General features: G+C 40.2%; 1 protein-coding gene across 4 annotated transcripts in view; it reads left to right on the top strand.

Moving 5' to 3' along the window:
• Fbxl4 (F-box and leucine rich repeat protein 4) overlaps window positions 1-23782 on the top strand; it is an 83291-nt gene that overhangs the window by 7239 nt on the left and 52270 nt on the right. For 3 of the 4 annotated variants that reach the window (XM_032905201.1, XM_032905178.1, XM_032905185.1), the window contains 3 exons: window positions 5319-5428; window positions 6162-6743; window positions 16401-16746. In XM_032905201.1, the coding sequence (XP_032761092.1) occupies window positions 6232-6743; window positions 16401-16746 (858 nt within the window). In that variant the 5' untranslated portion in view covers window positions 5319-5428; window positions 6162-6231. Of the gene's footprint in view, window positions 1-5318; window positions 5429-6146; window positions 6744-16400; window positions 16747-23782 lie in introns of all 4 variants that reach the window. The other variant, XM_032905193.1, reaches the window with a different exon arrangement.

The following is a 23782-nucleotide window of genomic DNA, read 5'->3' as shown; positions in this document are numbered from 1 at the left end:
AACAGTAAAATTTCAATATGTATACTATTCCTCCTTGGATAGCTTCAGGGAAGTTCGTGCATTTAATTCTGGCCTATTGTGTTTCAGGTTTTATTATCCATTTTCCTCCTTTTTCTTCATATCAAGATATAGACCTTTTCTCTTTCTTATGAACTTTGTCTTGAGGACTCACTGATTTCATTTCTACGTTTACTTTAAGGTTGTTTATTATTCTTTTTGTGGTAAATTTATATAAACAGGAAATGTTTATTGAGCTCGTATTGGCTTATTCTTTATCAAGCATAGTTAAAATAGGATACGTTCTTTGAATTTGAGGAACTCATAATCTGTTGTAAAAGAAACATCTTTGCAGGTGAGAAATAGGGCTAAGAGAGTCAAGGGAACATGAATGGTCAATGCATTCTCAAATAGACCTTGGCTGAGAGGAAGGAGGCACAGCCACCGATACCTCAGCAGAGGACTTGAAGATAACAGGCATGGACACTCAGTGTGAGGGTGGACAGGAGCATGGGTCTCAGTATGAGGTGTAGGGGAGACTGTGGAAAAGAAGGGAAGGGAAGACGGGTGCTAATGGGGTTGAATTTTGTTGTGCCTGTTGTATCCAAACCCTTCTTTGAGCATTTTATTTCTCTATATAATTGAGGAGGAAGAGGAAGAGAACCTAGGAGAGGAAAAAGAAGTTCCTAGAAAAGCAGAGAGGATATAGGGATATGTGTTACTGTACACAGCTAGAAGGGGCAGGGATAAATGTTGAAACTAATTTAAATTCAGCTATGAGTGCAGTATGAACCATATTCAAATATAATTCCACTCTTGCGACCTTTTGTTCACGTTTGGATTTCTAGATTGAACCCTGAAGTCCTTTCCTTTACTAGCATTTCTTGATGCATTTCAGTCATTCAGAAATGATAGGCATCGATCGTTTCATGATTTGTTCCCACGTCATACCTGTGGCTGCCTTTGGTACTGCTACGGACTGCTAGCCACCCCTTCTCTCTGTCCCTTAGGGCCACATCTCTGGGAGGCTTTTTAAGTGGTTTGGGCGACCTGCTTTTTCCACTGCCTGTGCTTTACTGTCTGCATCTTCTGTTTTCCCAGTTTTTTCCACTTTCCTGTAAGTTGAGAATCTACTTTTGAGTTTTAAACTTGTTTTCCAGGTTCTTGTATTGTTCTGCATGTGGATCACTCTGACTCCACTTTCTGTTTATTGTTCTGAAGTCCCCTTTATCTCTCTCCCAGACAGGCTTCCTAGATCTCTCTCCTGCTCTCCAGCTTCTTTCTGCCTTACTGACTCCCATCTTACCTCTGGTTTGCATGGTAAACATATATCCTCCCTTGAATCTCTCTTGACGTCTCTTCTCTATTGTTAGTGCTTTGTATGTAATTGTATTATTTAAGTTAGTCACTTTACATTTAAGCAGACATTTTATAATAGGAAAGATGTGATTGAAAAATAAAACTGTATTATAATAAAACCATAAAACCATATTGTATAACAATGTGCTTCCCAAGGAGTATGAGAGTCTCAAGGTACAACTTAAAATGGTAGTTACGTTGTGTTCCTTGTTTGTACTTGTATAAAGTTTGCTGTGTCCTGGGAGTTTCTTGTATAGGGCATAAGGTCTATGTGCTTACAAATAAGCACCAGGGAAACCAGGAATGCTAAGCACACAGGCTTGTTTCTTCAACAGAAGGGATGTGTACCTGTTTCCCACCCAGAAGTGAGAGTGGATGCAGTTATGGTGATTGGTGCTATCTGTAGGGCCCAGCCACACCTGAATCCCCAGACTACTGTCTATCCCAGACTCTCCCTCCCTAGACCTTTATCTTTAGCTTTGTTTCTCAGTCAGTCGAGCTCATCCTTAGGGGAGGTGTTACATGTACATTATAGCTCTACACTGTCTGTGACAGATCACACCAGATCCTAGGCCCTTGAGCAATAAAACCCATCTTTATAGAAGAGGTTACCTTTGCAAAAGAGTTTTGATGTAGTTACACTCTGAGCTCTACTGCCCACATGGATTTGAGACAGTTGTTGTCAGGAAACCTTACCCAAAGTCCTACTGTACTTAAATATCTCTAAAGCAAACTGGCCAGTGTCAGACTCTGGAAGTTCGAAGCAACTAATGGAGTTGTGTTGATGACATTTCCTTCTTGGCTCATGATCATTGGTCCTCTGATGGCCGTTTGTGGAGACCCCACAGTGTCTAGCCTCATAATCACTATTGAAGGAATTGAATTAAGTAGTAACTAAACCTGAAGGCCACTCTCCTGCCAACTTTGGCTTAATAACTGCGAAGTCATATTTTTATATGCTGTGAGAGTCTTTACAATAGCTTTTTGTGTGAGCTTGAAAATTTCTCCCTAAAGGTACATTTTATAATCACTTTTTTTGTACTACTATAGTATTATATATTAGATTTTAGGCTTATTATTTATAATAGCCAGAAGCTGGAAAGAACCCAGATGCCCTTCAACAGAGGAATGGATACAGAAAATGTGGTACATCTACACAATGGAATATTACTCAGCTATCAAAAACAATGACTTTATGAAATTAAATGAGGCAAATGGTTGGAACTGGAAAATATCATCCTGAGTGAGCTAACCCAATCACAGAAAGACATACATGGTATGTACTCATTGATAAGTGGCTATTAGCCCAAATGCTTAAATTACCCTAGATGCCTAAAACAAATGAAACTCAAGACGGATGATCAAAATGTGAATGCAGATCGCTCCTGAGAGACACAGCCAGAATACAGCAAATACAGAGGCGTATGCCAGCAGCAAACCACTGAACTGAGAACAGGACCCCTGTTGAAGGAATCAGAGAAAGAACTGGAAGAGGTTGAAGGAGCTCGAGACCCCATATGTACAGCAATGCCAACCAACCAGAGCTTCCAGGGACTAAGCCACTACCCAAAGACTATACATGGACTGACCCTGGACTCTGACCTCATAGGTAGCAATGAATATCCTAGTAAGAGCACCAGTGGAAGGGGAAGCCCTGGGTCCTGCTAAGACTGAACCCCCTGTGAACTAGACTGTTGGGGGGAGGGCGGCAATGGGGGGAGGGTTGGGAGGGGAACACCCATAAGGAAGGGGAGGGGGGAGGGGGATGTTTGCCTGGAAACCGGGAAAGGGAATAACACTCGAAATGTATATAAGAAATACTCAAGTTAATAATAAAAAAAAAAAAGAAAAAGAAAAAAAAAGATTTTAGGCTTAATTTTACAAAAAATTAACTAGAGATTCTTTTTATTCAGAATTGAAGAAAACAAAATTTCCATTTTACACTTCCAATCTGAAGAAACTTGAGCATATAACATATATTCACAATATATAACTCAGGTTTTATATGTGTTCCTTAATGCAAATTTTACTTAAGCTTTTACACAGCTCAAAAATACTGTTGTCCATATGACAGGTTCGTTGGTTTTTACAGTATCCTGTAATCTGCAGTAGTAAAAGCTAGCTGAGATCCTTTTGCCAAGAATGATTGTGAGGACTGACATTAATGAAGATACCCTGTTTTGAAGATGTTTCCTAGGTTCCTACACTGCTTTCTGAGTAACGGTTTTGAGAAATGAAGCGGGAGCTTAATTTGGAGTAAGAGGCAATGTCTGACTGTCCTTTTGACCAAAGTGCTGTCCTGTGGCACATGGCTTTCGTCCCTGCATGGCTTACTACCTTTCGCTGCAAGGTCTTACTCTAATTGTTCTAAATTTCCTTGCCCCAGAGGGTGCAAATTCCTCTTCAGCAGCTGACCCCTTTGTGATTCATTTTGTAGTGGCTGAGTTTTCACAGGCATGAGTCTTCAGAAAGGGTTTGGCTTTTTTTTTTTTTTTCCCCTCTGTGGAAACATCTTTACAAAGAGACTTCACATTTGTGCCTACCATGTCTGGAATGTTCCTAGTTTGAAACTGGTTTGCTTTTCCAGTTTTTTCCCTCTGGTGAGTGGAATTCCAAACTGTAAAGTGGTGTAAATTTGGCCGTGTGCACAGCATATGCCTGATTGAGTTGACACTGTGTGTGTAGTTTTCTGGCGAGCGAGCCAGTTTGTTATCTCTGGTTCCACGGACAGGATTCCTTCCTTTTTGAGCTTCATGAAGGTTCTTCCAACATTCCCTGTGCTTGCTGGATTAGTAATTTTCTCTCTGGTTGTTAGTGTGTTCTGTTATAACCATTCTGGCTAATAATGTAAATCTGTGAGTCAGGTTAGGTCCAGTGGGTGTCCTCTACTCCGGATTTTCCCCTTTCTCAGGAGTGTGCATTCTCTACACTTGTTTTACACTTAACCCTTTATTATTGCACTGGCTAGAATTTTATATAGCATCTCAATGTGTTTAGACCAGGATGGCATACAGGGGCAGAAGATGCTGTTGTGTATTTTTAGATTACTCCAAGCTCTTTTGGTTTTGTTCCACCTCATCTTTCTATCAACATGCTGACATACACAGTATGCAGGAAGCCACATGGTAAGAAATGAAGACCATTGCCCTGGCTCAGTAGTTCACAAAAAAATGTATTCCTAAATATAAACCCTGCTAAAAGTATTTCTGAGACAAATGCAGGACCATTTGGCGTCAGAGCGTAAGCTTGCATGCTGACAGGCAACACGGGTCAAAAAGAAGAGTATTGAGACATGAAGTGAAATGTAAGGGTTAGAACTGGGTTCTCTAGGTTGCCAGAGAAGTGCTGTCTGGCTGGGGGAAAGCCTCAATATAAGGAATGTAGAATGTATCTGTATTTCAGAAACAGCCATTGGAGGTTGGGATTAATACAGATCATAGTTTGTAATCTTAGTGCTCAAGAGGCTACAACATTGCTGTACTTAAAAAAAAGTGTGTGTGTGTGTGTGTGGAGAGAGTTTTGTATTTTTCTGCATAGAAGAAGTTAGAGCCAGGGCATTACAAGATTAAAATAAATGTTTAGTTTCCTTCTTCATGTTGACAAGCAGTGGTCTTTTTACTAATTTAACAACAGTGAGTTAGTAGAGATGGCTTGAAACAACAGTGGCCTCTTGGGGTCTTCTTGACTGTTGAAGGTTGCAAACTAGTCCAGAAAGGTAAAGACACTGTTTGGCTCTCCTAAAATATTTCTTCAGGCATAGATTGAAGCAAAACAATAGGTTTAGTATGGTTTGTTATATTTTTTAATCAAATTCTGATAAGCAGATTAAAAAATTATTAATTCAGGATTGTCCACAGGTTCTGACAAATATAGCCCAATTGGAAAGTTTCATTTTTAAATTATCTTATGCTTTCGATCTCATCACTTTTCTATTAAAAATGTTTGTTTAAACTCTGTTTCAGGCTGTCTCATTTCAGCATCTGTAGGCGAAAGCAGTATGCGTGTTTCAGACACGTGCATGGGTACCAGCTCCTGCGCTCCCCGAGTGTGTCACGTGACCCTTCGAGCCGGGGTGAGTGATTCCTAAGAGTGTGTGGCAACAAATCAGATGCCAGGTAGCCGAGAAGTGCCTTAACAAATAGCTCTAAGGGTATAGATTAAATGCCATCTGTTGATCTGTGATATGTAAGGCAGTTAATTTCTTTGGTCTAATTAACTGTCATCTTGAAAAACTGTATTTCCATAATGTGGAATCTGTACATAGCATGTTTGGGAAAATCAGCTAATTAACCACAGGGAATCATAGGACCAGGGTGTTGGCTCGGCAGGTAAAGGTGCTTGCTGTGCCTAGCAATAGAGTATTCCTGAAAGTGTGAAAGGATGCCAGTGCCTGAGGTGATTTGAGGTAAAGGTAGTGTGTTACTAGTCCATGACATGTTTTAAATAACTTTAATTTTAAAAGTCCAAGCAGTCGATATTTCTTGAGTGGTGGTTATTTTATATAAAATAAGACTTAGATTCATACGTCTTCCATTGCCTTACATTAGCAATTTGTTCTCCTGTTAGCATGAATTTATATATGTTAGTTTCTTACAAATTATAGTAGGTACATTGTTTGTGCCAGAGATCATATTTATAGTTGAAAACTTACATTTTCAGATTTCATTTTGGGAAATGACACTGGGGATGACTCCTCTTTGTTGCTGTATCCATGCATTTCTTTCTTTTCTTCTCCTTTTGTTCCTTTTTTTTTTTTTTTTTGCTTATTTAAATTATTTTACTTCACCAAGCCATTCATTTTGTAGACCATCCTTCAGAGTTCATGCATCTCACCGAGGACACCTGACCTTTTGAAGCTTCATAATTCACGACTAGATGTCACCAGTGTTTCCCATGTTAACAGTTCTGACCATGTTTTATTATATGTGCCTTCGGCGTCGAGCCAGGACAGCTACGAGAGGAGATATGATGAGCAGCCATAGGACTATAGTATCAAACAGCCGGACTTCCCCTCTCAATGCAGAGGTGGTCCAGTATGCTAAGGAAGTGGTGGATTTCAGTTCCCACTACGGCAGCGAGAACAGCATGTCCTACACCATGTGGAATTTGGCAGGTGTACCAAATGTCTTCCCAAGTTCTGGCGACTTCACGCAGACGGCTGTGTTTCGAACTTACGGAACATGGTGGGATCAGTGTCCTAGTGCATCCTTGCCATTCAGAAGAACGCCGTCCAGTTTTCAGAGCCAGGACTATGTGGAACTGACTTTTGAGCAACAAGTGTATCCCACAGCTGTCCATGTGCTGGAGACCTACCATCCTGGAGCAGTCATCAGAATTCTGGCCTGCTCCGCAAATCCCTACTCCCCAAATCCTCCAGCAGAAGTAAGGTAAGACTCATTTTCTCATTTTTAATGACCGGGTCATGTGGATGGAAGGTCGAGCTGTGTTACCCCTGGAGGTGTTGTTTTGTTTTGCTTTGTTGTTTTTCTTCTTCCTTATTGGCAGCACCAGTCTTAAGTCACTTAGATACCTTTGATTTTGAGAATTCTTTTCTTAATGTCCTGATGAAGAAGAGAGATCACTCACATGAAAATTTAATGCGTGCTTTCTTCCTAAAACACCTCACATTATAATCATAGATTACGTTGTTTTCCTGTCACAGAATTTACCATAAATGAGAGGCATAGTTTAAGGTAATGGGGACGTGGTGCAATCTGCAATGTCATTAAATATCAGGACTTCTAAACTTACTTTAAAGCCAACATCATGCTAACTGTTTTAAAATACCTTTAAGAACAAGTCAAGATACTCCTGGAGAGTGAAGCTGTCGAGAGGTCCTTAGGAGATTAGCCTTGATGTTAGGTGACTGCTTTCATAGTCAGTGTGTTCATGTGAAAATACATGCTAGGTATTAATGAATTGCTGAGTTCCCCCTGGAAGTCTGTCTACATCATTAACCTATAGAGCAGCCCCATGACTCTTGCTTTCGTACATTTCTCTGGGGGATGGTATGATCACGTAGGCCAGCAGTCTAAAGTTATGAAATGCAGCCATGCATACATGTCCTTCCCATGTGCCTGCAACCCATCCTTTTCACCCAAAGGTACAAACCACTTGCAAAGTTTTCTTGGTGTCTGTAGATATAAGCAAATAAATACAGTATTTTTCTTCATCTATACCATAACCAGTGCTCTGGTTGTTTTGTAGCTGATTCCTTTCACTATGAAGCAGTGAGACAGGCTTCTGGTCGTTTCTTTCTTGTGGCTTCATGTAATATGTCCCGTCTGTGTGCCCTATTTATAAATATGCCTTAACCGATAGGTGCTTAGCTTCTGCTAGTCTTCTGCCATTATAAACATTAACGTACAGTCGCCATACGTCACTTCACTCTTCTGTAAGTCTGTGTGAGATCGACACCCCCAGAAGAATTGCTCGGCCAAGGAGGTACATATTTGTATGGAGCCAGACTTCCCTCTGAAGGGTCTGTACCTGATCATATTTCCACAAGAAACGAAAATATGGGCACACTTTGTTGAAATACTCACAATGTTAATACTTTTCATAGTTTTCTAATTAATTTGGTGAACATGTTTTTTATCCTTATTAAGATTCTCTAGCTGTCTCTGAGGTTGAATAACTTCCTATATGTCAGCACCATTTATATATCCCTTTCCTTTGATTATCTGGTCATTTGTCTGTTCTTCTGTGCCTTGTTGACCTCTCCAGTTTGGACCTTTATATTACTCTGAAGTGACTCATTCATTGAACAGTTTAGTGTCTCTCATGTGCTGGGTGTTTTTCTTACCTGTTAAGGGTACATCAACAATGTACATAATGAGAACCTTTGCCCTGTGAGCTTATTCCAGTCGGCAGTGGCTCGTAGGCACCTTTGACAGGTATCTGAACTGGGATCCCAGATGCTAGTGTAGGAGAAGTGAAGGCCAGGGCAGCTCCCGGCACACTGCTGGCTTGCCTCTCTGTGCTTGCTTCCAAGGAGCATATTCTAATCCTGCCAAGGAACAAGTACAGAGGTCGACTCTACTATTGCTGGAAGTTGCTTTGATAATTTATTGTGTACAGTGTTGTTAATGAGTTATTAAAAACACAAAACCATCATCTTATATACAGACTTCTTTCCTGAAAGGTTAAAAAAAAAACAACAGGAATTTGGACAAGATCTTTTCTCATGTGAGAATTATGTATAATATCCTGTCGTTCTTTATCATTCTTATAAAGTAATCCACATTTTAAACACTGTAAACAGATTTGAGATTTATGACACACACACAGCCTTTCCTCTGAGCCCACGTAACTGTTGCACAGTTGATTTGATTGTGTAATTTTAAAACTTAAGCTGTAGATACTTCTGATTTGCTTCATTGATTTTAGCCTTATTCCTTGGAAAACACCAATATATTTTAAGAGAAAAAGTGTCAGATAAATATGTGTTCCTAAGAAACTTTGTTTAGTTTTGGTTTTAGGAAACACCCCCCAAGCCGTCTTGGAACTCACAGCAGTTCCCCCTCCTCCATTCTCCCAGTGCTGGGATTATTACATAGTGCAAAGAAGGCATTTTTTTTTTACTATTGTGAGCTTCAGAGAAGATGTGATCTAGAAGGACGATGAAAGGTTCTTACTCTGCTCAGATTCAGTGACTGTTTACATTTTGCTCAGATTCAGTAACTGTTAACATTTTGCTGAGTTTCCTTAGGCAGTGGGAAACATTCACTGGACATCCCTTCTCTGTTGGGAACAAAACAGAGAACCACACAAAGATGGCTTTTGTTCTGAGCTACAAACCATCCTCGAAGTGGATTGTGACATTTTAAGGGACATGTAGTGGCTAGGGGGAACCTAATGTGTCTGTGGCTCTGGGAAGGCTGATGGAGTGGTTTCCTCAAGGAAGTGAATTCACTCAGGGTTGAGGGTGGCTCCAGTAGGAGGCTAGGAAAAGTGGAGAAGGATAACACTTTCCTTCTTAGGTCAGTGTTGAAGAGAGAAAAGCCTAAGTTCCATTAGGGGCTGTGAACCTCAGAAGATTGGTTTAAGATCTAGACTAGAGATGGGTTTCTAGAATTTGAGGTATCAGAGCTGTCTTGGCACTGATTTTCCAGAAGCTACAGGAAGATTCCTACTTGTGTGTAGTTATTTACTGTGGTACTGTTCTGGGAGATACCATAAGGAGAGGGGGTACTCAGAAGAGAAAGGTACAATTCAGTGTGGTTTCAGTCTCCTATTCCAGTCTGACTACCTGTCAGTCTCTAGCATGTGCTGTAGGACTAGAAGGGGGACTGACAAACCTGACTGCATGCTGCTTAGTGGTTTTGTTAACAGGGTTGCAGAGGAATGTCCCATGGAACAAAGCAGGACTGTCTGGAGGACAAATACAAGAGAGCAGGGGCCATGAGAGGGAGAAAGGAGGCAGCTCCTGCCAACTATGTTATATGGTAATTGACAGATCATTTACTTTGCTTAATATACAGGCAGTAGAAGTCAAATGAAAGAGCAATACCATTTATCATCAAAATTACTACCACTTATATCCAGTTAGCATGAATCTCGACTGAAGATCAATTTTACCGTCATGTGTGTATCTTTGTATGTATGTATGTAACAAGGCACATTCTCTTTCCTTGTAGTTAAGGAACACTGTCTTATACTGGACTCTTGCCTCTTGTTTAACTGAACAGCTTTGTGGCATTTAGGAGTTGAAATGAGTTAGAGAGTGTTGGAGTCGTTCAGGAATTTTATCTAGGAAATGAGTTCCCTATAGTCTTAAATATTCAAAGATTTAAGCCATGCTTTCATAGTTTTTGTGATTTTGTCAGCCAATAGTATAGGAAATCACAGGCAGTTCTATTGATTTTGGTGTCTTTTTGACCTTTTGCCTAGTGCCTTCTTAGGAGGAAAAGGAAAGACGTGGTTCAGAGTGACCTGTGGCTGAGGGTCAGAAAATAGGCTGGCCCAGGATTACACTTTAGAAGAAAGAGAGAAGGTGAGGAGGAAGGCAGAAAAAGACAAACCGATGTCATAATAAGGAAACTGGGATTGTGTTCTTGGGGGGATAATGATTAATGATTTGTTTCATTTTTTGAGTGCTCAAAACACTTTGATAATACAGTAAAGTTAGGAAAGCCAGGCAGCACAGGCTGCCACGGGAGAGAGAATTTGCTGCCAAAAGAAGTTGCTTAAGCAGCAATTTCATAAATTGCCGAATCCTGGTTCCCTTAACCTTGTAGACCTGGGATGGTAGTTTTATCACGAAGTCAGAATTGAAAGGCCAGGCCTTTCACACAATGGCAGCATGTTACTTTCTACTTAATGATGGTCTGCACTGTTGTCTCTGACGTACACGGCAAGCTCTTCTATTTGATGGGTTTTGTTTTAATCTTCAGAAGAGAATCTTCTAAAGATAACAGATAAGGCAGTAATATTTATGGTTATAGAAACTATAAGGGTCCCTGTTAATGTTTCTTGTTTTGTGTTGTATGATGCCCTTGGGGATGAGTTTACTAGAATTCCCATGGAGTATTCTACTTCTGAGTGGATCCAAAGGAAAGAAAATCACCTTCCCAAAGCAGCTGTTCTCCTGTGTCCAGTGCAGCACTGTCCTGAATAGTTCAGTGCCCTTCAACAGATGAATTCATAAAGTAAATATAGCATGTAGCTCAGTGCATATTAGCCAACAATAAAGAAGAATAAAATTTTGCCATTTGCAGCAAAATGAATGGACATTATGAGTTCTTCAGTTATGGAATAAACCTGACCCAGAAATACAAGCACCCTGTGTTCTTCATCATATATGAAAGCCAAGATACTGACAACCTGAAAGGAGACTAGTGACCGTTAGAGATCGAGAGGACTGTGATGGGGGCAGGGGTAGGTTAGGATGCCTAGGTTTGAGCACTGTATATCACATACATGTTTGAAATACCTTGAAGATAGGAATGACCATGTTTTCCTACTCTTTTCTCTCAGGATTGGGGTCCTATGTTCTTCTTAGCTCCATTTTGGCATATGAAGACTATTAGAATACATATTAATGGCTTCCTTTTTTAGATTTCTTGAGTTTTATGAACTTTTGTCTATTTCAATGTCTATGTGCCTTACTCTATTTTTATTTAGGGTCAAGGAAATAAGTAGTGTGTTACATAATGAAAACAGAATTATTAAATACTATTCTAAAGATCTAAGTGTTAATAATCAGTGAGTCATAAATTCCATCATCAGGAGATATGGCCTACTTTGACGTTAGAGATTACTATCAACAATCTGTGATCCTGTCAGTGATCATTCTTTTATATTGCCTGCCATAAGCTCTTTGGAAGGCAAGTTTTAAAATAGTATCTATTGAGAGTTAAATATACTTTCTTCTCTTATTATTAAAGATAGGTTCTTTTCTCACATAATACATCCTGATCACAGTTTCCTCTCCCTCTGTGCCTCCCAGTTCCTCCCCACCTCCCCTGTCATCTGGATCCACTCCCTTTTGTTTCCAGTCAGAAAAAGAACAGGCTTGTAGGAGATAATAATAATAAAAGTATAACAAAATAAAATATATATACAATAAGGTAAAACTATGGCATTGAAATTGGAGAAGGCAAATCAACAGAAGGCAAAGAGCCTAGGAGAAGGCACGGGAATCAGAGACCCACTTGTTCACACACTCAGGAATCCTGTAAAACACTAAACTGGAAACCATCATATATATGCTGAGGACCTGATACAGACCAGTGCGAGCCCTGTGCATGCTGCCTCAGTCTCTGTGAGTTCATATGAGCTTTGTTCATATAAATTCAGAGCCTTGTTTTCTTGGTGTCCTCTATCTCCTATGGCTCTTACATTCTTTCTATCTCCTCTTCCTCAGGTTCTCTAGCTCTAAGGGAAGGTGTTTGATGGGGAAATCCCATTTATGCATGTCCTCCCCCACCCCCGCCACCCATTTTTGACTGTGGATCTCTGTATTTGTTCCCAATCTGCTTTAGCATGAAGCTTGTCTGATGATGGCTAAACTAGGCACTGATCTATGAGTATAATTGGAGCACTTTTATCATACCTTTCATTTAAGACCCATAGTATATGGTTCTGCCCTAGGTTTCTAGTCTCTCTAGTCTCAAGTTCTTCCAACTTCTAAGCAGTGTTGTATATGGGTTCCATCTCTGGAATGGGCCTTAAGTCAAATCAGTTATTGGTTGATTACTTCTACAAGCTTGTCATTGTCATTGTCCAAACAGATCTTGTGGTCTGGACACCATTGTAGATCAAAGGGGTTGTGGTTAACTTGGTGTTTATGTTTCTCTTTTGGTAGCATGCAGCACTCCTTCCTGTATCAAAGATGTTAGAACATAGGAGTGAAGGCTGTATGTAGGCCCCAGCTCAATTTCTCTATCCTCAGTGAGTTGTGTAGGTGTTATCTTCTGCAATGGGACCTGCTAATCAGTTTGTGAAAGCAAAATATTGTCTTGGAAACAGCCTAGGTTGTTTGGGGGTTCCTGTGGGGCTCTTTTGGCCAACAGCTCAATAAAATGCAACCAAATCTTGATATTAGAAGGTTCCTTTGGTAACAAGAGGTGACCAGTTAATACTCTGTCTCCTCCATTATTCCATGATATTATTTAGATGGACTTCTGTTTTAGGGTTTCATTGCTGTGGAGAGACAACCATGACCAAGGCGACTCTTATAAAGGAAAATGTTTAATTGGGGCTGCCTTACAGTTTCAGAGATTCAGTCCATTATCATCATAGCAAGAGGCATGGCAGTCACAGGCAGAGATGGTACTGGAGAAGGAGGTGAGAGTTCTATATCTAGATTTAAGGGCAGGCAGCCAGAAGGGGACTATATTCCATAGGCAGGAGGGTCTTTTCCACACTGAGTGAAGCTTGAGCATAGGATCTCAAAGTTCACCTCCTCAGTCATACATTTTCTCTAACAAGGACACACCTCCTAATACTAGTATTAGGCACTAGTATTACACCTCCTAATGCCTAGTACTGGGCCACGCATTCAAATACATGAGTCTATGGGGGCCAAACCTATTCAAGCCACTACACCTTTGTAAATGTATATATTTACAAAATTTCTGCTATATTAGGTTTCCATACTACTCCTCAAATGACACTTAATTTTGGTTGTCTTTCCCTGTATTCTCTGCTTGTCCCCTCTTCCTCTATCTGAAATGCACTTCTTCCAGCTCCCCATGTATTCACAATTCTGTTCTATTCCCTTTACTAATGATATCTGCACACTCCAGTCCCTTACCCAGTACTTACCCTCTTTGTTTCTGTGGATTGTAGCTTGCTTATCATTAACTAAACAGTAATGCCACATGGGCTTTGAATAGGAAAGGCCCAAAAGTCTCCTATATTTGAATGTTTGGTCACTAGGGAGTAGAACTACTTTAAATGGGTCAGAGGGTGTGGCCATGGATAGGTATGGTCTTGTTGGAGAAAGTGTGCCGCTGGGGGTGGGATTTGGGATTCCAGAGCCCAAGCCAGACCCAGTGGCATGTTCTGTTCCTGCTGCCTGACAGTCCTGAGCTAGAACTCTTGGCTCCTTTTCCAGCACCATGTTCTGTTCAGGAAGCTGTCGCCTGTGCCAGTGAGTTCAAGGCTATTCTTCACTTTCTCTTCTTTCAAGTTCAACGTGTCTGGTTTTATGGCGAGGTCTTTGGTCCATTTGTTGTTGGATTTTGTACAGGGTGATATGTATGGATTTATTTGGATTCTTCTACAGACAGCCATCCAGTTTGACCAGCACCATTTGTTGAAGATGTTGTCTTTTTCCAGTTTTGTGTGTCTGTCTTCTTTATCAAAAATCAAGTTTCCATATGTTTCCATAAGTGTGTAGATATTTGTCTGGAACATCATTGATTGATGTAACTTTGTGTGTGTGTGTGTGTGTGTGTGTGTGTGTGTGTGTGTGTGTGTGTGTGTGTGTGCGCGCGCGCGCGCGCATGCACATGCCAATAACACACTGTATTTGTTACTATAACTCTGTAGTACAATTTGGCTTTTAGAGTCTCCATTGAGAAGTCTGGTGTAATTATAATGTTTTCTTAGGTATTAGGAGCTGACACTTTCTAATAGGGATGGACTAGGAGGTGATGGGGTCCTTTTCCGGGGGCTGGGGGAGTGGGTAGTAGGGTGTTCTGCCAGGATCTGGTTAGTTCTTCAGGAATGGGGGCAAAGAGGAGGCTGTGGCAGGTGTTGTGCTGCCGAGCTGACTTAGGGGTTGGTCTGAGAAGAGAAGAGGGAGAGGAGAGATCTGCAGTTAGCCCGCCTGCTTCCCTGGTCAGAGTGGCCTCTGGGTTTCCAGTGTGAGCCTGCGGGTTTGAAATACAGAAAGTAGTGGGGAAGGGAACTGAGGAGAAGATCTGGCCGGACCATTGGAGATGGGGCGGGGACACGGTATGCTGTAGCAGGTGGGCACAGAGCTGGAGGTAACTGGTGGACTGGACTTGGAGAATCGGGGCAGAGCTGAAGATCTGCCGTCATCCCATCTGCTTCCCAGGCAGGAGCCAGAACAAAATTTATCTCAGTTTTTTAACCTAAGTTGACCTCTGTTAGCCAAAGGAAATAATTATATGCTCCTTTTACTCTGTTATATCTGATAATAATATTAGAGTAGTTAATTATAACCTATATGAAACTGTTAACTATGTGGTGTCACTATTTATGAAAAATCGTATGTAATTTTAGGGAAGTTTTATAAGAAGACTTACGTGGGCACGGGAGAATAATAGAAGTACATTGTACATTTCACTGGAGAAGACGTCATGAGTATAGATTCAAGTTAGTTGTTCCTTTACTGTGAGAAAAGTAAGGATAATTTCTTTGACGGGGAAATGAAGGTTCTATCGTAAGGACAGGAGAGAATGATATTCTGTTGTTATATGTTAGATACTTGTTAAATATTACAGACAGACATGTGACTAAAAGAATAAAACATGGCAATTCAGGATAAGGGCATATAAAACAATTTCCTGAATATCTGGACAAATTTAATGACTGCATTTTAAAGACAGAAAAACATTGCTTGAAGGCTGGGAGATGACTGAGTCCATAAAGTGATTGAAGACACGAGTTTCATTCCCAGATCCCATGTGAAAACAGAAGGGCATTTTCTTAGGGTTTCCATTGCTGTGTGCAGACACCGTGACCAAGGCAACTCTTATAAAGGACAGCAATTAATTAGGGCTGACTTACAGGTTCAGAGGTTCAGTCCATTACCATCATAGTGGGAAGCATGGCAGCATCCAGGCAGGCGTGATGCTGGAGACGGAGCTGAAAGTTCTACATCTTGATCCAAAAAACCGGGTCTCAAAGCCCACCCCAAAGTGACTTCCTCCAACAAGGCCACATCTATTCCAACAAGACTATACTTTCTAATAGTGCCTCTCCCAGGGCCAAGCATACTGAAATCAGAGCAGACATGGTGGTGTACACTTGTCAGCTCAGTGTGGGCAGAGGTGGAGACAATCGTAACAAAAACCAAAACAAAACCAAGGTGAGTGGTGCCTGAGGAATGATACCTCGTTGCCTCCTCTGGTCTCCATACAAGTGCATCTGCACATGTACACTCTCCCACACAGAAAGAACATGGGATTTTGAGTTTTCCTGGGGCCAATAACAAATAAAAGTGCTGAAGAGGAGACATCTATGAAGTAAGAGGACCAGCTTTGCTGCTGAATTAGCTGAGAATCTGCTTTATTATGTGTATTTCTTTTTTGTCCGGGTTTATTGTTCTGCCAAACTGAATTTGACTCTTCAGATACCCTTAACTGTTAATTCTCGTCTCTAACCAATGTGAAATCTTTGGAAAAACACAAAGAACTTTTGGATGGCTTGTAAAAATATTTTTGGTAGAAAGATCTGACATTGAGTGTTTTAGTTTTAAAAATAATATTGTGGAAGTGAGTCTTGCATTTGGTTCTTTTCACCTCATTAGATTGCTTTATTTCACACTGTACTGGTGGGGTAGGGGTGTACACTAAGAGTGCTGTTAGATCTCACCCTAACCTGTAGGCCGATTCTTTCTTTGGCAGGTGGGAGACTCTTTGGTCAGAGAGACCCACGAAGGTGAATGCTTCCCAGGCTCGCCAGTTTAAACCTCGTATTAAGCAAATAAATTTCCCCACAAACCTTATACGACTGGAAGTAAACAGTTCTCTTCTGGATTATTACACCGAATTAGATGCAGTTGTGCTACATGGTACGAAGGACAAGCCTCTGCTCTCTCTCAAGGCTGCACTTGTAGACATGAATGATCTAGAAGATGATGACTATGAAGAGAAGGACGGCTGTGAAATGGACGCTCTTAACAAAAAGTTTAGCAGTGCTACCCTTGGGGATGGGCCAAGTAACGGGTATTTTGATAAACTACCATATGAGGTAAGCCAAACATAATTGCAATATTGGATTTAATGTTACTGGGTTTTACTGCTGAAACGGAGGCTTGCTTTGCCGGGTATCAGAAGAACAGCAGTATTGGAGAGGCATATAGAATCTGATGCGTTAGAGATTTGGGTCTCGGGAAAACTTAAGACACTTAAAGAATTTAACTTTTATTTTGGATTGACTTCATAGATTCTGGACAAACTATTAACTTGTGTTGTTCTATCAGTACACAGTAAGAACCCAGTACATATATCAATAATACCCTATACTTCACCTTTCTTAATTATTCAGTATAGTAGTATGTGCCTGAGTTTATGCCTGTTCTACTGGATAGTAATAGGTGAATGCTTATCTCACTTCACAGCCACAGCTTCCTGGAAAGTCATCTTTACCAGCTGTCCTAGTCAGGGTTTTTATTCTGCACAAACTGCATGACCAAGAAGCAAGTTGGGGAGGAAAGGGTTTATTCAGCTTACTCTTCCACATTGCTGTTCATTACCAAAGGAAGTGAGGACTGGAACTCAAGTAGGTCGGGATGCAAGAGTTGATGCACGGGAATGGAGGGATGTTTCTTACTGGCTTGCTTCCCCTGGCTTGCTCAGCTTGCTTTCTTATAGAACCCAATACCACCAGCCCAGGGACAGCACCACCCACAATGGGCTAGGTCCTTCCCACTTGATCACTAGTTGAGAAATTGCCTTACAGTTGGTCTCATGAAGGCATTTCCACAACTGAGTCTCCTTTGTGATAACTCCAGCTTGTGTCAAGTTGACACACAAAACTAGCCAGTATACCAGCCCTTAATCTATGTTCTAACTCTTTAAGTTTTGGTCTAGGCTGCTCAGTGTTCCTAGAGAAACTTGTCTGATACCTGGCTTGAAATCTTATTTTCAGTGTGTCTGTCTTCTTAGGGAGTCCTTCTGTGGTTATTTAGCCTTCCTAGATCCAGACATCAAATGCAAGGAGAATTCTGTAGCTATGTAATGTCAAAAATCTCTCCCCACCTATTTCTAACCAGGTAGAACAGGTGTTTATGCTTCCCTTTGAAAACAATTGCTTGATGCTCAAAACCAATTTGGTAGCTTTTAAACGAAAATGTGCTGTGTCACATCTGTAAAGCTAAAGTTGTTAGGTTATAGAGGAATTTAAGGGTACAAAGCATTCACTCAATAGACCCAGGGGTTTGCTCCAGCCTTTATTGGGCAGGGGATAGCACAGATTGTTTAAGATCATCCATACCTTAAAGGGGAAAGGGACGCCACATGGGAAGGTGAGCTGGGAGAGAGGGGGATGAAATGGTGGTAATGTCATTCCTTGGGGCTCTAAAATCTGTGTGGTAGCAGTTCACCTCTAGAAAGTGAGTCAGCTTTACTTTTTGCCCACTTCCAAAAACTATTTAGATAGGAATTTAGATGTAATATATTTAAATGATTTTAAAATTTTAACAAAACCTGATTAAAAAAAAAAAAAAACTGCCCAGCTCTTAGCATTAACAGGAATGGTGGAGGCTGAGGGAAGAGAATATTCAGGGATGAGAACAACTGCGGCTTGCAGGGAACACCAGCATGGCTGTGTGCTTCAGCACTAGATGTGTCAAGGAAAGTACAGGGCATGGAACTGGGTGGAGATGCCACATGCACAGCTGCATGCACACAGACAGCAGCTGCAGGGTCACCCTCGCCTTGCTGAACTGTGGGCTGGGCTGTACCGGAGAGCATTTACCAAGAGCTTTGCTTTTTTTCCATCCAGCCAGGGATCTTCAGGGCACTGCCTTTTCTCAAGGCTGAGTAAAATTTGTTGAGATGGGGTCAAAGATAGTGTAGAAATAGTAAATAATTTGCTAAAAAACCAGAGTAGATGCGCGATTATAATACGCTTTGTCGTTTTTGTATAACATTTTGAATGGGAGAGAAGAATATGGAATAATAGCTAATGTTCCCGGAACTGCCCATATTAAGCAGGCCATTTTTTTTTTATTATTAACTTGATTATTTTTTATATACATTTCGAGTTTTATTCCCTTTCCCGGTTTCCGGGCAAACATCCCCCTTCCCCCCCTCCCCTTCCTTATGGGTGTTCCTCTCCCAACCCTCCCCCCCTTGCTTCCCTCTCCCCAACAGTCTAGTTCACTGGGGGTTCAGTCTTAGCAGGACCCAGGGCTTCCCCTTCCACTGGTTAAGCAGGCCATTTTATTTGTGTGCTTTATTCTACAATGAAGAGCATATAAATGAGAGAGTGTGTTTGTAAACTTGTTGTAGGTGTGATCTGCCCTAGCCATAGGAAGCAGGGGGCTTCAGTAGAGTAGGAAAGTCTCAGTGGTGTGGATTGGGAAACTTGCTTATATGTGAAAGGAAAGAGATATAGATGTTTTCAAATATGTACCAAAGGTTTAGTCAATACAACACACTCTAGAGAAACCAGGATGTAGAACCAGCATTCTTGAAAGGACACTGATTGCATGTGATATAAAAGGATGTCCTGTGAACAGTCTCAGAGATTAGATTGAGGGTTGAGAGCAGATAAATCAGCTGGGGATGGGATCCTTTTGAACATCCCACATCCTCTGTTCATTGTGTTCTTCTAAAGGAGCTTCAGGCTAAGATGTACCTCTAAGCAACTTCATAGACACTAGATACTATATTAGTAAAGATGAAGAGATGTGTTTATTTGGTCTGAATCTGTCACCTTTGATTTAGTCAAACTCTAGAGAAGCGCTTTCACATGTTAATAACATGGCTTTGATGACTTTTCATTCTTTTTATAGTTTGGAATTTCTCAAAATATTATATTAGGTATAAGAAGGCCATTAAATTAATATTACGTGTCTTCATACAACATATACCTTTTAATATGAATATTTGGATTATACCAGAAGATGCTAGGGGCTATTTAAGTAATATCTCATTTGGAAGAAATACATTATTTATATTTTGATTCAGGATATCTTTTTGCACAAAGTGTTTTAAAAGTTTCATGTACACCCTAATTTCAGCACTCAAGGAATAGGCAAATAGGTCTGTGAGTTCTAGGCTAGCCAGTGCTACATAGTAAGACTCTGTCTCAAAAATTAATAAATAAATAAATAAATAATAAAAATAAAGAAAATAATTCTATTAAAATAAATTTGAATATTATTGCTAAAATACATTATAAATTTTTCTTAATATATATTTATTCCTACATAAATAATATCATAGCAAATAGAATTAGTTTAAAGTAATACAAAGATCTTCAAGTATTTATTCCTGGTATTAAACATGTCTTTTATATTAGAAAGTCAAGATAATAATACCAAAATACTAAGTCAAAGGAAAATTAACCTCAGGGTCTACTCCAGTAGGTGACAAAACTAATTGGCCAAGTGAAAGCTGGGAGAGGTGTCTGTAATTTTACCATTCTTCAAAAAGTAAATACTAAGTTGTTTGCTATATTAGCTGATACCTTCCATAACTATGAAACAGTAGAAATACCAGTTCCTAGATGTAGCCTCTAGCTGTATATACTCTTGAAACACTTGAAAAATGTAGGTGAATTGCGATATCTACAAAGTGAGTTCCAGATCAACCAGGCCTACAGAATGAGACTATGTCTTTAAAAAAATATGTTTATTAAAGTTTTGAAACTATACATGGCTTTATTAGGTAAGTTGAGTTAGATTGAAAATAAAACTAAGAACAAAACATTACATAATACCATTCTGAAAGTTCTGGTTAATACTTTGGCCATGAGAAAGACATAAAAGGTGTACTTTTTGAAAAGCAGGGTATAAAATCATTTGCAGACAAAATGATTATAATTAGAATATTCAGGAGAATTAGGAAATAAAAGTACATCGACAGACTGCAATAGATAAATATCTTCATCTTTAGAAACTCCTGGGACATTAAAGATTGTTAAATGTTAATTCATACAATGTTCCTAAGTAGAAAGACACAGTAAGTAAAAAGTGTCATGCATGTATATCCATGTACACATGGATCCCACAGTGTCAGTTTTTAAGCTATAATGTATTTACTGAAGTTTCAATTGAAATATAAAGAGATTTTTTTTAATTTCAAAGTTCACCTAAGAAAAAGAAAATAATCAAGAAAATTCTGGAAAAATGGCCATGATTCTCTCTTGCATTCTAGCTTATACACATAGACTGAGGAAGAAAACTTGATTGACATTGAAGATTTTGTAATGAGAGAAGTGATGGATGGACAAGTGCAGCTGAATCCCTGAATAGAATGAGAGGAAGGAAGAGTACATTTACAGCACCTTTGGGATTACAGTTTTACAATTAAGAACAGTAGCAAGAATAAAAAGAAATTGGAAAAGGAGGTGGTGGAGGATGAGGAAGAAGGCTGGGGAATGAAGACAGGTAGCACGTGCCCTGCCTTTGTACCTTTCAGAATGGTAAAGTTTTAATACCATCTTCAAGTATATGGGTGGATGGATACTTACATACATTGACACGGTCTTAGTCAGGGTCTCTATTCCTGCACAAACATCAAGGAGCAAGTTGGGGAGGAAGGGGTTTGTGCAGCTTACTTCCACGTTGCTGTTCATCACCAAAGGAAGTCAGGACTGGAACTCAAGCAGGTCAGGAAGCAGGAGCTGATGCAGAGGCCATGGAGGGATGTTACTCACTGGCTTGCTTCCCCTGGCTTGCTCAGCTTGCTCTCTTATAGAACCCAAGACCACCAGCCCAGGGACAGCACCACCCACAAGGCTGGGTCCTCCCACATTGACCACTAGTTGAGAAAATGCCTTACAGCAGGGTCTCATGAAGGCATTTCCTCAACTGAGGCTCCTTTTCTGTGATAACTCCAGCTTGTGTCAAGTTGACACACAAAACTAGCCAGTACATACACTATGAATATATAAGTTGATATGAACATTCAGAAGGACTTTTAAATGTATGTAACTTATTCTAAGGATACATTGCCAGTTTACCAGGATGAACATGCATACATAATACATATGATATTGCGGTATTATTTGCAATAAGAAAGAAACTGGCAGGAGATAAATCAGTAAACATCTGTTGTTATCGTGTCACACGCGTGAATGGAATAGGGTGGGTCTGTTCGTACAGATGAAGATGTACAGGACAGATCATTGAATAAGACAAGCAAGATGCTGAACACTGACTGTTCTTTCACTTTTTTAGTGCACACCCAAGAATAGAAGTTCATTTATCTGAAAGAGATGAGAAGCAAAGCAAAACAAAACAAAAAACAAAAATCAAACTGTAGATAGTGCTGATCTCTGATGTGTGTGGGGTTACCTCATTTCCCATCTTTCTTCCGTACACAAGTAATTTTACAGGGGTTCTGCCCTGAGTCTAGCCCGTATGGCTCCTGAATAAAAGACACGGAATTGTGCTTTTTATTAACTAGCTGAGGTACTATGCAGGGCAGCATCTGAGCTATTCTAACATACATCCCAGCCATAGGCCCATGTGTCCTCAGGGCAGTTTCTCTTGGCCACATGCTCGTGGTTCATCTCCATGGTTCATCCTCCCCATGGTGATCTCTTTCATCCCCTACCTTTATTCTCTCCTCCTGGTCCCTACCTGAGACCCCACTACTCCATCTCAAGCTCTGCGTTCCTCTCTCTCTTTCCTGTCACAGGCTTTAGCCTTTAATTACCCAGTCAGAGATTCCTGGGGAGCATTCTTTAGAGCACATTGTCAGTACAGCGCCCATGTCCAGACTGCAGTCTGATCTGGGGCTCAGAAATCAGCATCTGAATACACAGTGCACAAGACCAGCCCCAACACTTCTGTGCTTGATTTTATATATTTTTACCTCCATAGTTTTGTTTGTGTAATAACGCTCATGTCAACAGGGTTATCTGACTAATGCAAATTTGTTAACGTATTTGCTTATGACAGAGACTCTTCAGTGGTACTTTCCCCATAAGGAGAGTTATTAGGCTCTTACTGAATACATCTTTGCCTCTTAAAGCCAGTGTGCAGGTTTAGGATCAGGGGATGGTCGGGAGAAGGGAATTTTTATTGGGACAGGTGATCCAACTGTACCTACATCATGGAGGATGATGATAAGTCTTGCTAATTTAATGATACAGAGTTTACTTTGCTTTGATAAAAGCTGCGTTATATAAAGCAACATAAGATAGGCCCGGGAGAAAGTCTAGAAAAAAGACTAAGTTTTTGTCAGAGCTTTTATACTAATAGCTTCTAATTCCCTGTTTTTCCAGTAAGTACATACACAGGCATGCAAACATCCTCACGTCATTTTACAGCCTAGTCCAAATGCTAAAAAGACATAGCAAATGTACGCCAAGCCTCACTAGATACAATTCGTTAATCAGCAACTGCTCATATTTTATAAATAATCTTTCAACTTATCTTAAGATTATATTGTTGTTCATTTGGATGTTAGAATATTCGACACAAACAGTGAAATCTGATCTAACATTAATATAGAATTTACATTAAGCTGAACATCATTTTGTTAAAGGGTATAATTACTTACAAAAGCAGAAAAGTCAGGTGAATGCTTTTATGTTAAAAAAATTAACCTCTCCTATCTAAAGAAGATTTTTATCATTAAACAAATATGAATTTTTAAATTCTGATTCTTGGTTAGGTTTAGGGCTCTTAAGATAGTTCTTTGAAAACTAGTTAAGAAAGTTCCAATAGGAAAACAAATCTTGGACTAGCTCAAACGGATTATTGTAATTAAAGTTATCTTTTTGTGTCCAGCCTGTTAATAATATATGTTGTCCCACAGTTGCTGCTAGCTGCCTTCAGTGGGATCTGTCCTTTCTCTGCTTCCCTGGAATTCTGTATTAGTTTGCTCTCTGCTTCATGGAGAGCCCTTGTGTTTGAAAACACAAAGCTTACTGTGTCACTGTAATTTGAATCTTCATTCCTTTCAGGTTAAATCCAAGTGAAGCTCTGTGTATCCCCATCCTCACCAGACTCTCCGCCTGCTTTGCCCTTCCCCTATAATTGGCACTTTCTGGAAGGAGTATACTTACACCTCTCCAGTGAAGCTGTGCTTAGCTTATCCTATTT

Source organism: Rattus rattus, chromosome 1, assembly GCF_011064425.1.
Source record: "Rattus rattus isolate New Zealand chromosome 1, Rrattus_CSIRO_v1, whole genome shotgun sequence".
Lineage (NCBI taxonomy): Eukaryota > Metazoa > Chordata > Mammalia > Rodentia > Muridae > Rattus > Rattus rattus.
This window is presented reverse-complemented; position numbering and strand designations above follow the sequence as displayed.